This window comes from Drosophila yakuba, chromosome 2L (assembly GCF_016746365.2).
Source record: "Drosophila yakuba strain Tai18E2 chromosome 2L, Prin_Dyak_Tai18E2_2.1, whole genome shotgun sequence".
Classification (NCBI taxonomy): domain Eukaryota; kingdom Metazoa; phylum Arthropoda; class Insecta; order Diptera; family Drosophilidae; genus Drosophila; species Drosophila yakuba.
In genome coordinates, this window is record NC_052527.2 from 5,477,355 (window position 1) to 5,491,200 (window position 13,846).

General features: G+C 43.9%; 2 protein-coding genes across 6 annotated transcripts in view; both read left to right on the forward strand.

The window, feature by feature from the left end:
* Positions 1-12,145, forward strand: part of LOC6526935 (rap1 GTPase-activating protein 1) — an 80,623-nt gene extending 68,478 nt beyond the window's left edge. For all 5 annotated transcript variants that reach the window (XM_015198034.3, XM_015198037.3, XM_015198035.3 and 2 more), the window contains 3 exons: positions 8,582-10,291; positions 10,354-10,842; positions 10,911-12,145. In XM_015198034.3, the coding sequence (XP_015053520.1) occupies positions 8,582-10,291; positions 10,354-10,842; positions 10,911-11,066 (2,355 nt within the window). In that variant the 3' untranslated portion in view covers positions 11,067-12,145. The remainder of the gene's footprint in view (positions 1-8,581; positions 10,292-10,353; positions 10,843-10,910) is intronic.
* Positions 12,146-12,802: 657 nt separating this feature from the next.
* On the forward strand, positions 12,803-13,429 carry LOC6526936 (general odorant-binding protein 28a). Its single transcript, XM_002087998.4, has one exon. It carries the CDS (start codon positions 12,850-12,852, stop codon positions 13,279-13,281), a length of 432 nt encoding a protein of 143 aa, XP_002088034.1. The 5' UTR covers positions 12,803-12,849; the 3' UTR covers positions 13,282-13,429.
* Positions 13,430-13,846: the final 417 nt, after the last annotated feature.

A 13,846-nucleotide genomic window follows, 5' to 3' on the forward strand; every position in this document is an offset into this window, starting at 1 on the left:
TACCTATCATATTGATAAGGCAGCATTTGAAGAGCTTTGAAGTTGAATGAGATATCATGGTCCTCTTCAGTTTCGAAAATATCCCCAACAAATCCACAACCTTGTTCTTTTGTTTACACAACTCTCAAGAGCATTTCCCCCACTAAAAATCACCATTTGCCAGCAGACACCCGCACTTCTTGTCCACACGCCTCAGATTGATTTGCTGCCAAAAATTATAATCATCTGACGGATCAGCCCACTTGGCCTCATTCGCCATATAAACAAAAGCTAGATATTCATGTATTTCGATGCCTCTGTATGTAAATTACGCGGCGCAGAGAAACCTTGACTCTGGTTCAATTAATAATTAAATCTCATTTGTTTTTCCGTCACTTTTTTATGGCTTTTGTTAATTGAATTTCAGGCGTAAGAGACGGAGACTCGTTGTTTTCTGGTTCTTTTTTGCCGGCCAAAGAAACAAAGAAACCAAATCAATTCAAATTCGGCCAAGACGGGACAGAAACAAATAACCCAAAGACTTAGCCAAGGTTTTAGACAGCGTCGCGTGCGTGTCAAACTTGAGAAAAACTTAAAAATAAATAATAATAAAGTAATAATAACAATAAACAGCATTCGCCAGAGAGATAGATGCCAACAAACAAACAGTTGATATGCCCTGAAGATAATTCCGAGATTTTGTTCCGGTTTTTTGTCTGCCTGATGATGATGTTGCTCCGCGGCTGTGGCTGCCGTTGCTGGGAAAGAAAGTTTCTAAATGAAATTGCTCGCAATGTTGGTGTGTTAAAAAATAAAGAGGAAAAGATAAATTCATTAGGCAGAGACCGAAATCCCGTTGCCCCCGGGCAATGAGCTGGGAAAGGGCTCTAAAAGTGGTTAACACGCCCACAAACGAGCGTTCGTCTCAACCGCCCCCCACACTTGTTTTTATTATCTGTATTTCTGTATTTTCTGTTTTTCTCGCTGTGTGAATTTCTTCATAAATATTTCGTAAAAAGAAAGTTTCACAGTGGCTGACAAACTGTAACGCACCCAAAAAAAAAAAAAAAAAAAAAAAACAGAAAAAGAGTAAATAAATAAACAAAGCATAAACAAAAACCTGACGCCGAATGAATCACCAAAGTGATTGTGGCTGTGTGTTGAAAGTGTTAAATGCATTGCATATGTACTATACATGGGGATTTGGATGTGGATTTGGTTTGGGTTTTGCTTTTGCTTTCGGATTTGGCCAACTCTTTGGCTTCACTCGAATCTGCTGACCAATGGTCACTGCTCGTTGTTTTTCTTTTGTTACCGATCATTGCTCAACTCTGAGTTTGAGGCCTGGCTTTTATTTTCGTTTTGCATTTCACTTTGCGGCCAATTTAGCCGCTTGCATGACTCCCCATTGTTGTTGTTTTCTAGCCGCCGTTGGCCATTTCGGAATTTTTTTTAATTGGCGCCCAACATGCAATTGGCCAATGATTCTCCAACTTGGAATTGCACTCTGCAGGATGTCAATGATTGATTACAAAAGTGGAGTGTCTCGTCTCCGTCGCACTTCTCACACATTTATATCTCATTTTTTATGAATTTCGTCTGCATTGCGTGCCCAACTTTTGTTATGCCAATGGTTTTGTTATTTATCTGGCTTATTAAGTTTATGGACTGCTAATTTATTGATTTATATGCCAGACTGCAGTTGGAGTTTTGTTTTCGACTTGTGAGCTATGCCAGACACGTTGTTAAACAAAAAAGTAAGGTGATTGAATTGGCAATGAGCATAAAGAAATCAAGGGAGTTCAGTTAAATCTGGCAGTTGCATAAAATATGTATTCTTGAATCCGTAAATTGGTGAAATTGAATAAATATGATGAAATGATTCGTGTAGTTGAGACTCGGTTGCAATCATTTTTTAATTCAAAAAAAAGGTTTATGTTGGAATACTATTTATCTAGGTTTTCATCTGCAACTGCACTCTGAAAATGGCTGATGCAGCAATGGAAAACACAGATGATTCAGGCTTTTGCATTACTCCTTAGTCAGCCATTAAGTCGCGTTGACTCTTTCAGGGTAAACAATCAACGGAGTCGAGTACTGAGAATAGTTTTATGGGCCTTTCGCTGATTTCCATCTGGCGTCTGCTATTTAAATTTCATCAAAAAAAAAAAGAGAAAGAAATCCCCGACGATTCAAGTCTCGTGTGCGATCATAAATAAGTCAACGAATGTTTGCAGACGGGCGGCAAATGGGATTGGACTCATAAGCAAGTGGATGGCAAGGGGGTCGAAGGGGTTGGTGAATGCACTTGTGGGCACTCACTTGGCGTCAAAAGATTTGCTATAAATAAGCAACAGCAGCTGAGGAAGCAATTTGCGGCAATTGCCACTTACTGCAAGCAGTTACAGTTTGAGAGCCAGGCTGCGAGTTCCGAATAATGAATAATGAACCACGAATGCAGTGCAGCACATGCAAATGAATGAAGATTAACGATGAGCGAGTGTTAAATCGGGCTGGCGACATACGTTGACCCAGTTTTTGGGCAGTATTTCCCTCCCAAAATATAAAACGAAATAAAAACCAAAGATACATATGCATATGTAGATCCAGATATGCCAAGTAAAAAGTGAATGTTGCCGATGCCAAAAAAACGCCAACGCATTGGCTTCGATGGTCAGGCAACTTTTTTCGAGTAAAATACAAGCAGCGAAATGTCAGACCCCCCCAGCTGAAGCCACTGTCATAAATCATTTAGAAACCCGCTGACAAATACACCAAAAGTATGTAACTCGAGAGTGGCTCAACCTAGATAACTTCACAGTAAATATATATCTAGTTAACCAAATTAAAAACTAGTCAGCTGTATATTTATATTCAGTTGGAATAACTATTAAAACTTCTGATGAGCCCTGTTAAATTGACAGCCCTTCCTTTACGTATTCCGAATGAAAAGCCTTTCCACTTGTTTTCCACAGAGCTCCAAGCCTTTTCCACTTTATTTTCCCTGTCATGTTCCAACTGCAGCTGACATTTTGAACCACAACCAATCGAAATTGACTTACAAATTCAATATGCACGTTCAATTTGTTAGCCTCGTCGTCGTCGTTGGTCGCATGTTTTGGCCAAGTAAACAATGCGTTATGCTCCAGTTTGGCTTGTTTAATCAATATTTGATATGAGGCAGGGCATTGAGTTTACCTACGGCTTGGATAACACACATTTTCCCACTAATTATGGGCAGGAAACGCTCATATCGTGTTCGCTCTTTGGAGCTTTGACAACTGTCTGAAAACATGCAGAAAACTTCCTAGGAAGCCAAAATGGGAGTACAACTTTGGGGCCTGGTAATTTATAGCATTGGAGCAGATTCTAGGAAGGGTTCGCCAAGAACATCATCAGGTTGAACATATTCTTTCATGTTTCACGCTTGACTGCCAAAATTCTCGTGAGACAAAAGAACCTCTCTTCGTTCACTTCACAAGTCTCCACGGGGAGGAGTTGGTAACTCAAGTTGAAAGGCAACGAGTCTCGATCACACGAGCAATTATTTTATGAGAAAAGCTAGCCAAGCGGAGGAAAATAATAAAAAAAAGGGGGAAGACTTTTTGTGAAGAGTGGCTTGGCCAACTACTTGGGATATGGGCTGGCGGCAAAACTTTTGTCAGCTGTTTGTAATTTAAATGTGCAAAGTTACACAAAGTCTTGGGCATTCGAGTGGAAACGGAGCAGCTTCAATGCGCATGCGCGAAAGGGTTAAATGGGGAGATGAAGGTTGGGCAAGCTCACGAAAGTCAAAGAAAGGTTTGAGAGGCACTGCACAGTTGAGGGCAAGTGAGTAGTGAACAAGAGAAAATATATATCATTAAATTGACCTAAGTTATTAGGCATAATTTAATTGGAGACAGCAGAGAAGTTTAGAGAAGTACTAATATCTTCACAGGGACTTGGAGTTGAATAGCGATGTTGTCTTCTGGCTTGTGAACCCCGCCCAAAAATCACTTGATGACACCCACTATTATGTTCAGTACGGATGTGCCTTAGCTTGTGTGAATCGCAGAATATCTTATTACACCAACCCCTTACGACTTCTCCCCATCTTTTTTGCTGCTCATAAAGCCGTGACATGGAGTCATGCTCCTCATACCTTATACCTCTACCTTTCGAGTTACCTCAGATCGAGGGAAATTGCTTCCCGTGGGCGTGTGGGAATGGAATGGAGTGGAGTTGCTTTGGCTTTAGCTTTGGCTTTGGCTTCAACTTCTCGGCCCTCTTGATTCTGCCTTGGAATTGTCGCAGCTAATTTTATGCTGCATGGGTACTGGCAGCTAAAGGGGAATATTCGAAGCGGGTGTTGGGTTCACTGCGCACAAATTGGGTCACACACACCGTGACTTCACATGCAACTCGAATCCGAATCCCAACTGCGAACTGCGACTCCCAACTGCGAGCTGCAATTAAAAATCTATTTTTAAGCGAGCGTCGAAACCGCAAATAATGTATGTTATTTTATATTAATTAGTGGATCTTAAAAATCAATCAGGTAGCTTGCATAATTTACGGCAATCGTGAATCCATTTTTGGCTGCCTTTCGCTTTCTGCTACAAAATTTTTACGTTTTTGCTTTGTTCCGCTAATGAAAATGTCGCCAAATCGCAGCAACAACACTCAATGATTGCCTTATTTAGGCCGTGTTTGGTGTTCAATAATCGTTGAACAAAACACGAATATCAATGAACCAGTTACCAATGCGATTTTGGCCAAACAAAAACGCCCCCAAACCGTTTGTGTGAGCTCACTTTATACACTTCTTACAAACTCGCGACATGATCTCATTCCGATTGCAGCCCGTAAAACTTCTACGAATGTTTTGATATTATTTTATGATATGTGAAGTCTTTTCATATCCATTTCAACACTTATTTGGTTCTGCTCACCGCAGAGCGATAAGAACGACTATGAGTCTATGTTAATTAAGTTTGTGAAAGCGTTTCAAACATAACAATCGTGCTCAGCTCGAATCACTAATACGTGTGGAGAATCCCAAGTTGAAAGATCGCCTTTCAATGGCTTCCAAAGTGCGTCGCAGCTGGAGCTGAACCCATTAGGCCTTTTTGTCTTTATAGTATAGCGGTATTGTTCAAGTTCTGCTATAAGAAAATAATAGCATCTGATCTTTGTTGCTACTCGTTTAAGAACTACTAGCTGGTAATTCTTTATGATCTTAATACCGTAAACTGTCCAACCTCAAAGTCTCAAATCCTCAAACCGCCATGCACAGTTTGACACTCACTCTTGACTTGTGACATTTGTGATTTATGCGATTTTGATTTAAGCACTTCAATCTCGAGTTTGGCTTGTGTTTTTTGCATCGCCCCCTTTGGAGACTGGAATAAATCATGTGGCGAGTGGGTTGCACTGGGGGGATTGGGATTTGTAGTCGTATATACATATATCTCCTGCTCTCCCGACATTTGTCTCACGTGCGTAGACAGCACACATATATCAATCACTTGGGGAACTCGTATGTGTCACACTTTCTGAGCTGCGCAATGTGAACCGCATAAGATATTCACAAAGGCTAAAACAGAAATAATATTACAATATTAGCAGTTTGGAAAGCACTGCCGCGATTGACAGACATCCCCTTCCCAACTCGCTGTGTTTTTTAAGCCTTTTTTAGGGGCCTGCTTCCTGTGCTTTTGTTAAATTTTGTTTTCATTTATTCGCTTTTTGGGGTGTGAGAAGTACGAGAGGTAGGAGAAATACGAGGGCGTTGAATGCAAAATGCACATTTTTAATGACGCCCGCCTGCACTTGAGCAGCAACAATAAAAACAACAAGGAAGCCTTGTTGACTCTGCGCAACGTCGCAGGATTTTGTTGCACATATGGAGGTGTCCAAAGGAGGCAGGAGGAACCGCTGCCCTTCGCCTTATGCAAATCGCTTGTTCAATGCAGGAGATGACTTTGCCAGGGTCTGCCCTTTCCACTCGTCGCAAGTGTCCCTCTTCACATGCCACTACCCCATTAACCTCGAAACGATGACACTCGACAGTGAGAGAAAATGTTTAACCGAATGTTGTTGTCTGTAGATGGAAACTCCAGAGCCGAGCACTAAGTTGAATTAATACTTTTGGGTAATAGCTATCTTGTTGGCCTTTAAAGATGAAGTCCAGATATAACATCATTTGACACAACTTTAATTCTCTGTGCAATTCGTGTTCCTCTTCAGGTTGCCATATGGCTGTAGTTCCTCCTCCCCAGCTTCCCCCACTTTGGTTCCATTTCTGTTCGCTGTTCGGTGTTCAGTGTTCAGTGGTGTTCTATATGTTCTTTTCTGCTCTGAGCTCGTAACACTTTTCCACATCTTGTGGCTCGTGTACTCGTACTGGCTGTATGTAGTATGTAATCCGCTTAAGTTCCTCGGAATCGGCACATAAACATCATCATCGGCGTTATGATTGTCATTATTGTTCGGCGGGAAGCGGAATGATCATTTGTCAGAAGCGAGTTTCTTGTTCTGCACAAGTTCTACATTCGTCATGCTTTCCACTTTATTACATTTAACTTTGGCATTTTCCGGTTTCGGTTTGTGTAGTTGTCTGCTTGTGCTTAATACTTCTCTGGCAGCCTCCGCACAAATGGTTTCCTAATTAGATCTCATAAAACAAGCCAAACTGAAACCAAAACCAATTCCCAAAGTGGAAATCTTCACAAATTAACTAAAGGGAAAACTCGAAGCGATAGGGAGAGACTGCCATATTCCTTATTAGATGAGTCACTTGTCCGCTGACTTCTTTTGTTTACCCAACCACAGACAGCTTATCCAACTAACTATCTATTTTCGGGGTGGGGTTTCCCCTCAGCCGTTTACCAGTTTTCCCATTTCCCATTGCCCATTTAGGCAAACATTAAAAGGCCAACCGCCCTTGGCAAATGAAGCCAACTAAGCGTGTGACGTGACCGACTCTATAAGCAATATCTGCAATCGTCCCATAGCTCCAGTTTCCATTTAATTCCGAATGAACGTCTAGGGTTACAACAAAATTTATTAATTTTCCTCAATTGCCACATTCGTTTTGTTTGCCTGCAAAGAGGGAGTTACAGTAGGAAACTGCATTTGCATATTTCGTTTTAGACCATAGTTTGGTTCACACGATACAGATACCAACAGATACAGATAAAGATACATATACAAATGCAGATACATATGAATAGTAGAGCGATGGATGTCAAAATGCATTGGATATGCACCCAAATGACTGACAATGCAATTCATTAGCGGTGCAGTCAACTGGCTGGAAACTCAACTTGAATGGCACACAACGCGAATTTGAATAATCGAATCGGTTAACCTTCAATCGATTGCAGAAGTGAGTGGCGGTGACCGCACAGTGCTTGCCAAACTGTATTGCTTTTTTTAGATGCATCCACATTTCCACATCTGCCATCCTTTCTCGGCTCATTATTTCCATCTATCAAGTGGGTGCCTGCCATTTTCCAACTTCCTTTGGCTCATTATTTCCAGCCATCAGCTGCAGTTGCAATTGGCAGCCGGCAGACTATTAAATCAAGGCACGAACTATCGATGAACCCTTGTCCGCTCCCTTTAACCCCTTGGGTACGTGCCACATTTGGCTGCAGGCCAGCGCCTGGCAAGTGCAACAAAAGAATCCCAGAAACGGAAAAACTGTTTGCAAATAAAAGAAAACTTTTTAATATGCTTGCTTGTTTAGGAGGCATCGGGTTCAGAGGCAAGGTGGTTGGGGTCGACCAGACAAAAGCTTCGAGTGGCGCCAGGAATTGTAAAGGCAATGGGAGCAGGAGCCCCGTTTATGTCAAATGAAAATGTTGGCTTAATGTTATCAAAAATTCAAAGCCATTGGTAGCGGAGGTAGGTTTTCCTCTCTGCAAATCCATCACGTAATCCACGACCACGCCCCTTCCACCCACTGCCACATTTGTTTGGTGCCTTTGCAAATAGTTTGTGCCAACAAAATAGCAAAGCCATCGACAGTCTCCGCACCACTCCGGCGAACCAACTGCACCACCCTGCACCACCCTGCACCACTCTGCCATTATCCAATCCATCCACATGGCTCGAGGCCGGCCCATTTGCATATGAAGCTGGGGCGCGGACTGCGGGTTTCGGGCTACGGGCGGGTTTCACTGACGATAATTGCATGAAATTATAATGCAGCAGTGCTGCAGAGCCTCTAATTCCGCCCGTCGGCGTGTGGGAGGCTCCACTGTGGCACCCACTCACTCACACATAATCAGGCCCCAGTTGTGTGCAGGGTGCTAGAGCCAGTGGTAGTGCCACACATGGATCTCTGACACACTATCCCGCTGAACAATCAAGCCAGCTTCGTACTCGCAGAGAATGGCTAGGGAAAATTATATTTATTTCCGCCAAGGATTAGGCGGCATTGTCTGCAATGCTTGGATTTATGGTGGCACAAGATTGGGATTTTTGAAAGGTAGTTTCTTGGGACCGTCTTTGGCATCCAATTACACTACACTACAAATAACATAGTTATACTTTCCAAAAAATCATTTAACGAATTAAACTAATTTAGAATCGATTTCCTCTCTACTTGCAGAACCACCATCGCGGCAGTAATGCGAGTGAGGAGCGCGTGCCACAGCCACACTCGCCCCACGACAGCCACGCCCATCCGCACAACGGTGGGCTGCAGCACTCGGGATCGCGGGCAACACTGCGCCACTCGATGAACCACTCGAGCAGCTCCACAGTCTCGGGCTCCGCCTGCAGCTCCACGCCCGCCTCCCCGCAACTGAGCGGTGTGGTCAGCGCCTCCGGATGCCAGCTGCTGTCCAACGGACACCACTACCAATCTCAGTCGTCGGTGAGCTCCAACTCATCGATCGTCTCGGCCATTCCCGCCTCGCAGAGATTGCTGGAGGAGGCGCTGGCCAAACAGGCACCGTACCCCATGATCTTGCTGCCCCTGCACGGTGGCTACTGGATGGATGGCACCGAACATGAGTGCGGCTACGATGCGAGGGGAAATCCAGTGCTACCACAGACCACCTGGATGGCAAAATTCGAGACGGACGATACGGCCAAGTGCTACAGGAGATTCTATGCCGCCAGGGAGCACTCGAATTTAATTGGGTTGGATGAGCAGTTGGGACCGATTTTGCTTTCCATTAAAACGGAGAATGTAGCCAACCAGGAGCACATGCGTATCCTGATGCGATTGAGAACTGGTACGATGCACGAACTTCTGCCAGTTTCATGCCTATTGCCACAGCCAAGCCCGGCAAAAATGGCGCATACACTGAACGAAAATATCACGGTCGAGCATTTCATGCCGATTCTGTGCCCCAAGGCCTCGCAACTCATCAGCGTATACGACGAGCATGTACTCGTTTCGCACTTCAAGTTCGGAGTGCTCTACCAAAGATATGGACAGACCACCGAGGAGGAGCTCTTCGGTAACCAGCAGACATCACCAGCTTTCGACGAGTTCTTGGATGTCCTGGGCCAAAGGATACGCCTAAAGGATCACAAGGGCTACAGGGGTGGACTTGACATACAGAATGGTCACACGGGCGACACAGCTGTCTATGAGGTCTTTAAGGAGCGTGAGATCATGTTCCATGTGTCCACGCTATTGCCACACACAGAGGGCGATCCACAGCAGCTCCAGAGGAAGCGACACATTGGCAACGACATTGTGGCCATCGTTTTCCAGGAGACCAACACTCCCTTCTCACCGGACATGATCGCCAGTCACTTTCTGCACGCCTTCATTGTGGTCCAGCCCATTGAGCCGAACACTCCACATACCCGCTACAAGGTCAGTGTGACCGCCAGGGATGATGTGCCCTTCTTCGGTCCCACTCTGCCGAATCCCGCTGTGTTCCGCAAGGGGCAGGAGTTCAAGGAGTTCATATTGACCAAGCTGATCAATGCCGAGAACGCGTGCTACAAAGCTGAGAAGTTTGCAAAGCTGGAACAGCGCACCAGAACCTCTCTGCTCCAGAATTTGTGCGATGAACTGCGGGAGAAGACTCGCGACTTTCTGGGTACCGATCTGTCCCAGACGTCGGCAGGAAGTCCCACACCCGAGACCCCGAAGGCAGAAAGTGGTAGTGGCAATGCCGGCTCCCGATTCATCGATACGGTGAAGAAGGCTTTAATCATGAGGGTGCGGTCGCAGAGCGTGGACACCGGCAATGGTCATGGACCTGGACAAACGGACAAATTCAGCGTGAACACCAAGCTGGGCACATTGAATTCCAAGAAGGAGGCACATCCCGAAATGCAGACACCCAACCTGAATGTAAGTTATTACCAACATTTAACAATTGAAAAATGAAGGCTAATTTCTTGCTCTTTCCACAGACCTGCAGTCGCACGGCCTCCAAGTCCTCATCCAAGTCCAAGTCCTCGAACGAGTCGACTTCCTCGTCCCCGGACATTACCTCTCGCCAGGCGAACAACAACAATACCAACTCCAACGGCGGTCTCCTGCCCCAAAACGGATCCGGCGGAGGCGTGGTAGCAGCGGCTGTGAGTGCCGCCCAAAACGGAGTGGTAGCCGTGGCTACCATGTCGGAAACGAGCGATGATTCCAGCCTGAATAGCGTAGATCTCGATCCGATGATGGCGCACTTGGACGGCGGAACCACCTACATTGACAGTGATACTGGGCTAGAAAGCATGAGTTCGGCAGAGGCCACCACCAAGGCGTGCTCCCTGTGCTTGGATGGAGTCCAGTCCACCATAATGGGCAGTTCCCCCAGCAACGAGACGATCGTGAAGATCGAGAACTTGCGCCAGGAGGTCACACGATTGAAGTGCGACAAGCTGGATCTACTCAGACAGAATGTGGTAGGTGTTCAAATGAAAACTAAACTGAATGACTGAATAAATACTAATTATATATTTTATTTTTTCAGACCTGTCAGCGCGACATCAAGCGACTTCGGGAGCGGGAACTTTCCCTTCAAGGCGACCTATCGGCGGCAGGCAGGGAGATCCTGCGACTGCGGGATCTCCTCAAGGAATACATGCCCGATACGGCCTCAGCACCACTCTCCATATCGCCCATCTAAGCGTTAAACGCAAATCCTTGATAACCGAATGGATGAGGCAGGAAGGCAGGAAAAGGAGTAACCACTGTGCCGTGTATAACACTTTGGAGAAAGGGATCGCAGAGTCGTTTGGAGAGTTAAATAGCAGACAGTTGGCGTAGCCCTCTAAACCCCAAACCCAAAGCCCCAAGAAAAACCCCAAACAAAAATAAAAACAAAAACTGTATTATATTTAGTTAACGTAGCTGTAGATGTAGATCCCCGCAGATCGGACAGGTAGCAGCAGGCATGCCCATGGACAAGTTATTATATATAAACTACATACAAACAGTTACAAACTAAACAAAAACAATGCGATAAAACAGCAAATGAAAACAGAACACAAAACTCAAAAAAGTACACCAAATATATAATATAAGTCTTTAAGCATATTTAACGCAAGAATAACACAAACCCTAACCGTAAATCATAAACCCCAAAAACCAATTCCAGAACCCATCCCAACTTAAACCTAAGTAGAAAGCGATCAATCACAAAGCATCACACACAGATCGATATCGATATATTATAATAATAATAATCACAAATGAAAGAAAACAAAAACCAATGTAGCAAAGTTTTGAGGTTTACAAAACCGTTACTCGTTCGTTAATCGCACTCGTAAACTGTTACTGTTGCCGTGACTGCTACTGTGACTCTCGCTTCACATTTCATCCCACATAATGGAAGAAAACTAAATTATGATCGATATATGATTTTACATTTAAACACTTTACAAAAATCACTCCGCGAAATAAACAAGAAAGAGAGTTAACTCTTAACCTTAAGTTTAAGTTGCTTTAAATACTTTTACCTAAACTGTATGTTAATTAATTATGACTTAAGTTTAACCAAACGCAGAAATCACAACATCAATGAATTGATGACTCACGAAAAGAATTTGCATGCCGCATTCAATGTATATATGTGTAGGAGCGATGTATAATTCTCGATCCATATACGGATCTATCGAAATTATGAAAATTATGACTATTTTATGTTCTAATCGATTACTGAAATACCAATAACCGACAAATGAAAGCCACGCAATTTAAAACCAAGCAAGTAGTATTTGGGAAATGAATTCCAAAAGCAAAAGTTACACGCAAGCATGAATTTTGTCTTTGAAATCTATTCGATAAGTACCGCGAATAATTGTTTTTGTTGAGATGCATTATCATTTTTATTGTGTAAAGTATAAAAAACCAACAAATATATGCAAAATATATGGAATATATAAAAAAAGTATTGTGTTTTAAGTGGATTTCGAATGGGAAATCGGGTTCCTTGCTTGCATTCAATCTTATCAATGGTTTGGAAATAATGAGTACTAACTCTATTCTCTAGATAATATCTGTAACTGTATGGAAATGGAAAGCTTTTCCATACATTTATCTAACTTTTACCTTTCTTACGCTTTAATATTTGCAATTTTGGTACCTATGACTCGCAAAAACGAATATGCCAGTCATTGTCATGGCGCTGAAGCACTTTTTTAATCACTTGCACATTTTCTGGGGACGTGCGTGTCTTATGGGGGCGGTCAGCACTTATTGGTCGACCGGCTACATTTTGTTAGCTGATCCATTAGCAGCAAACCCCTCATAACGATCGCGATTCGGCCAATTAAGCGACCATTGTAAAGATTGTTAAACGATGTACTATATTATTTCACAGCCGAGCGAGTCACCGATTTAGCTATAAAAGCACGAGTCCCATCACCACAGACAAGTTCAGTTCAGACACACCGACCCAACCCAACAGCATGCAGTCTACTCCAATCGTTCTGGTGGCCATCGTCCTTCTCGGCGTCGCCATGGTGCGAGCCTTTGACGAGAAGGAAGCAATGGCCAAGCTGATGGAGGCAGCCGAGAGCTGCCTTGCGGAGGTGGGTGCCAGCGACGCCGATCTGCAGGACTTGATCAAGAAGCAGCCGGCCAGCACATATGCCGGCAAGTGCCTGCGCGCCTGCGTGATGAAGAACTTCGGGCTGCTGGGCGCCAACGGCAAACTGGACACGGAGGCGGCTCACGAGAAGGCCAAGCAGTACACGGGCAACGATCCGGCCAAGCTAAAGGTTGCCCTGGAGATCGGTGACACCTGCAGCGCCATCACCGTGCCCGACGATCACTGCGAGGCCGCCGAAGCCTACGGCGCGTGCTTCAAGAGCGAGGCCAAGAAACACGGACTTATGTAAACGCTTCCACAGCTCCACCACATGGACACGCCGACAATGTTCCCTGGAATTTGTTAAAATTTGTATCTATAAGTTTTGAATTATCAAAGTCGAGTAAAATAAATGCATTAAAAAAGGAATTGGGAAGTGTCTGAATTTTATGTTTAAATTTCTGAGTGCATCAATTTTTTGAAACCTTTTTAATGGCTTTAAGTGTTACTGGTCTTATTAGATAACCAAAGTAAATGAGAGATCAGTAATAGTTTATAGATTTTGTAAAAGTTAAATTCAAAACTAAAGAATCTAAGAAAACCGTTACTTTTTATCTCATACATCCCGATTATACAATGTATCTACATATCGTTTCGAACTGGTTTGAAAAATAACAGTTTTTTGCTGCCTGGCCACACTACTGTACGCTCGCTTAACAGAGCCTCTGTTATTGAAGCCAACGGGTTTGAGTCGCTGCTATCTCATCACATTCCCAAACCAAGGTTTGTTTCTCCGATGGCTGCATTTTGCCACACTCGCAAGTATTTTTTAGTGAATCGAGGTGCTGCAAAATTGTTATTGCTGCTCCAACATT

Bases quoted from the DNA above. Each gene is read 5' to 3' on its own strand.
- LOC6526936 (XM_002087998.4), top strand. From the start codon at position 12,850: ATGCAGTCTACTCCAATCGTTCTGGTGGCCATCGTCCTTCTCGGCGTC.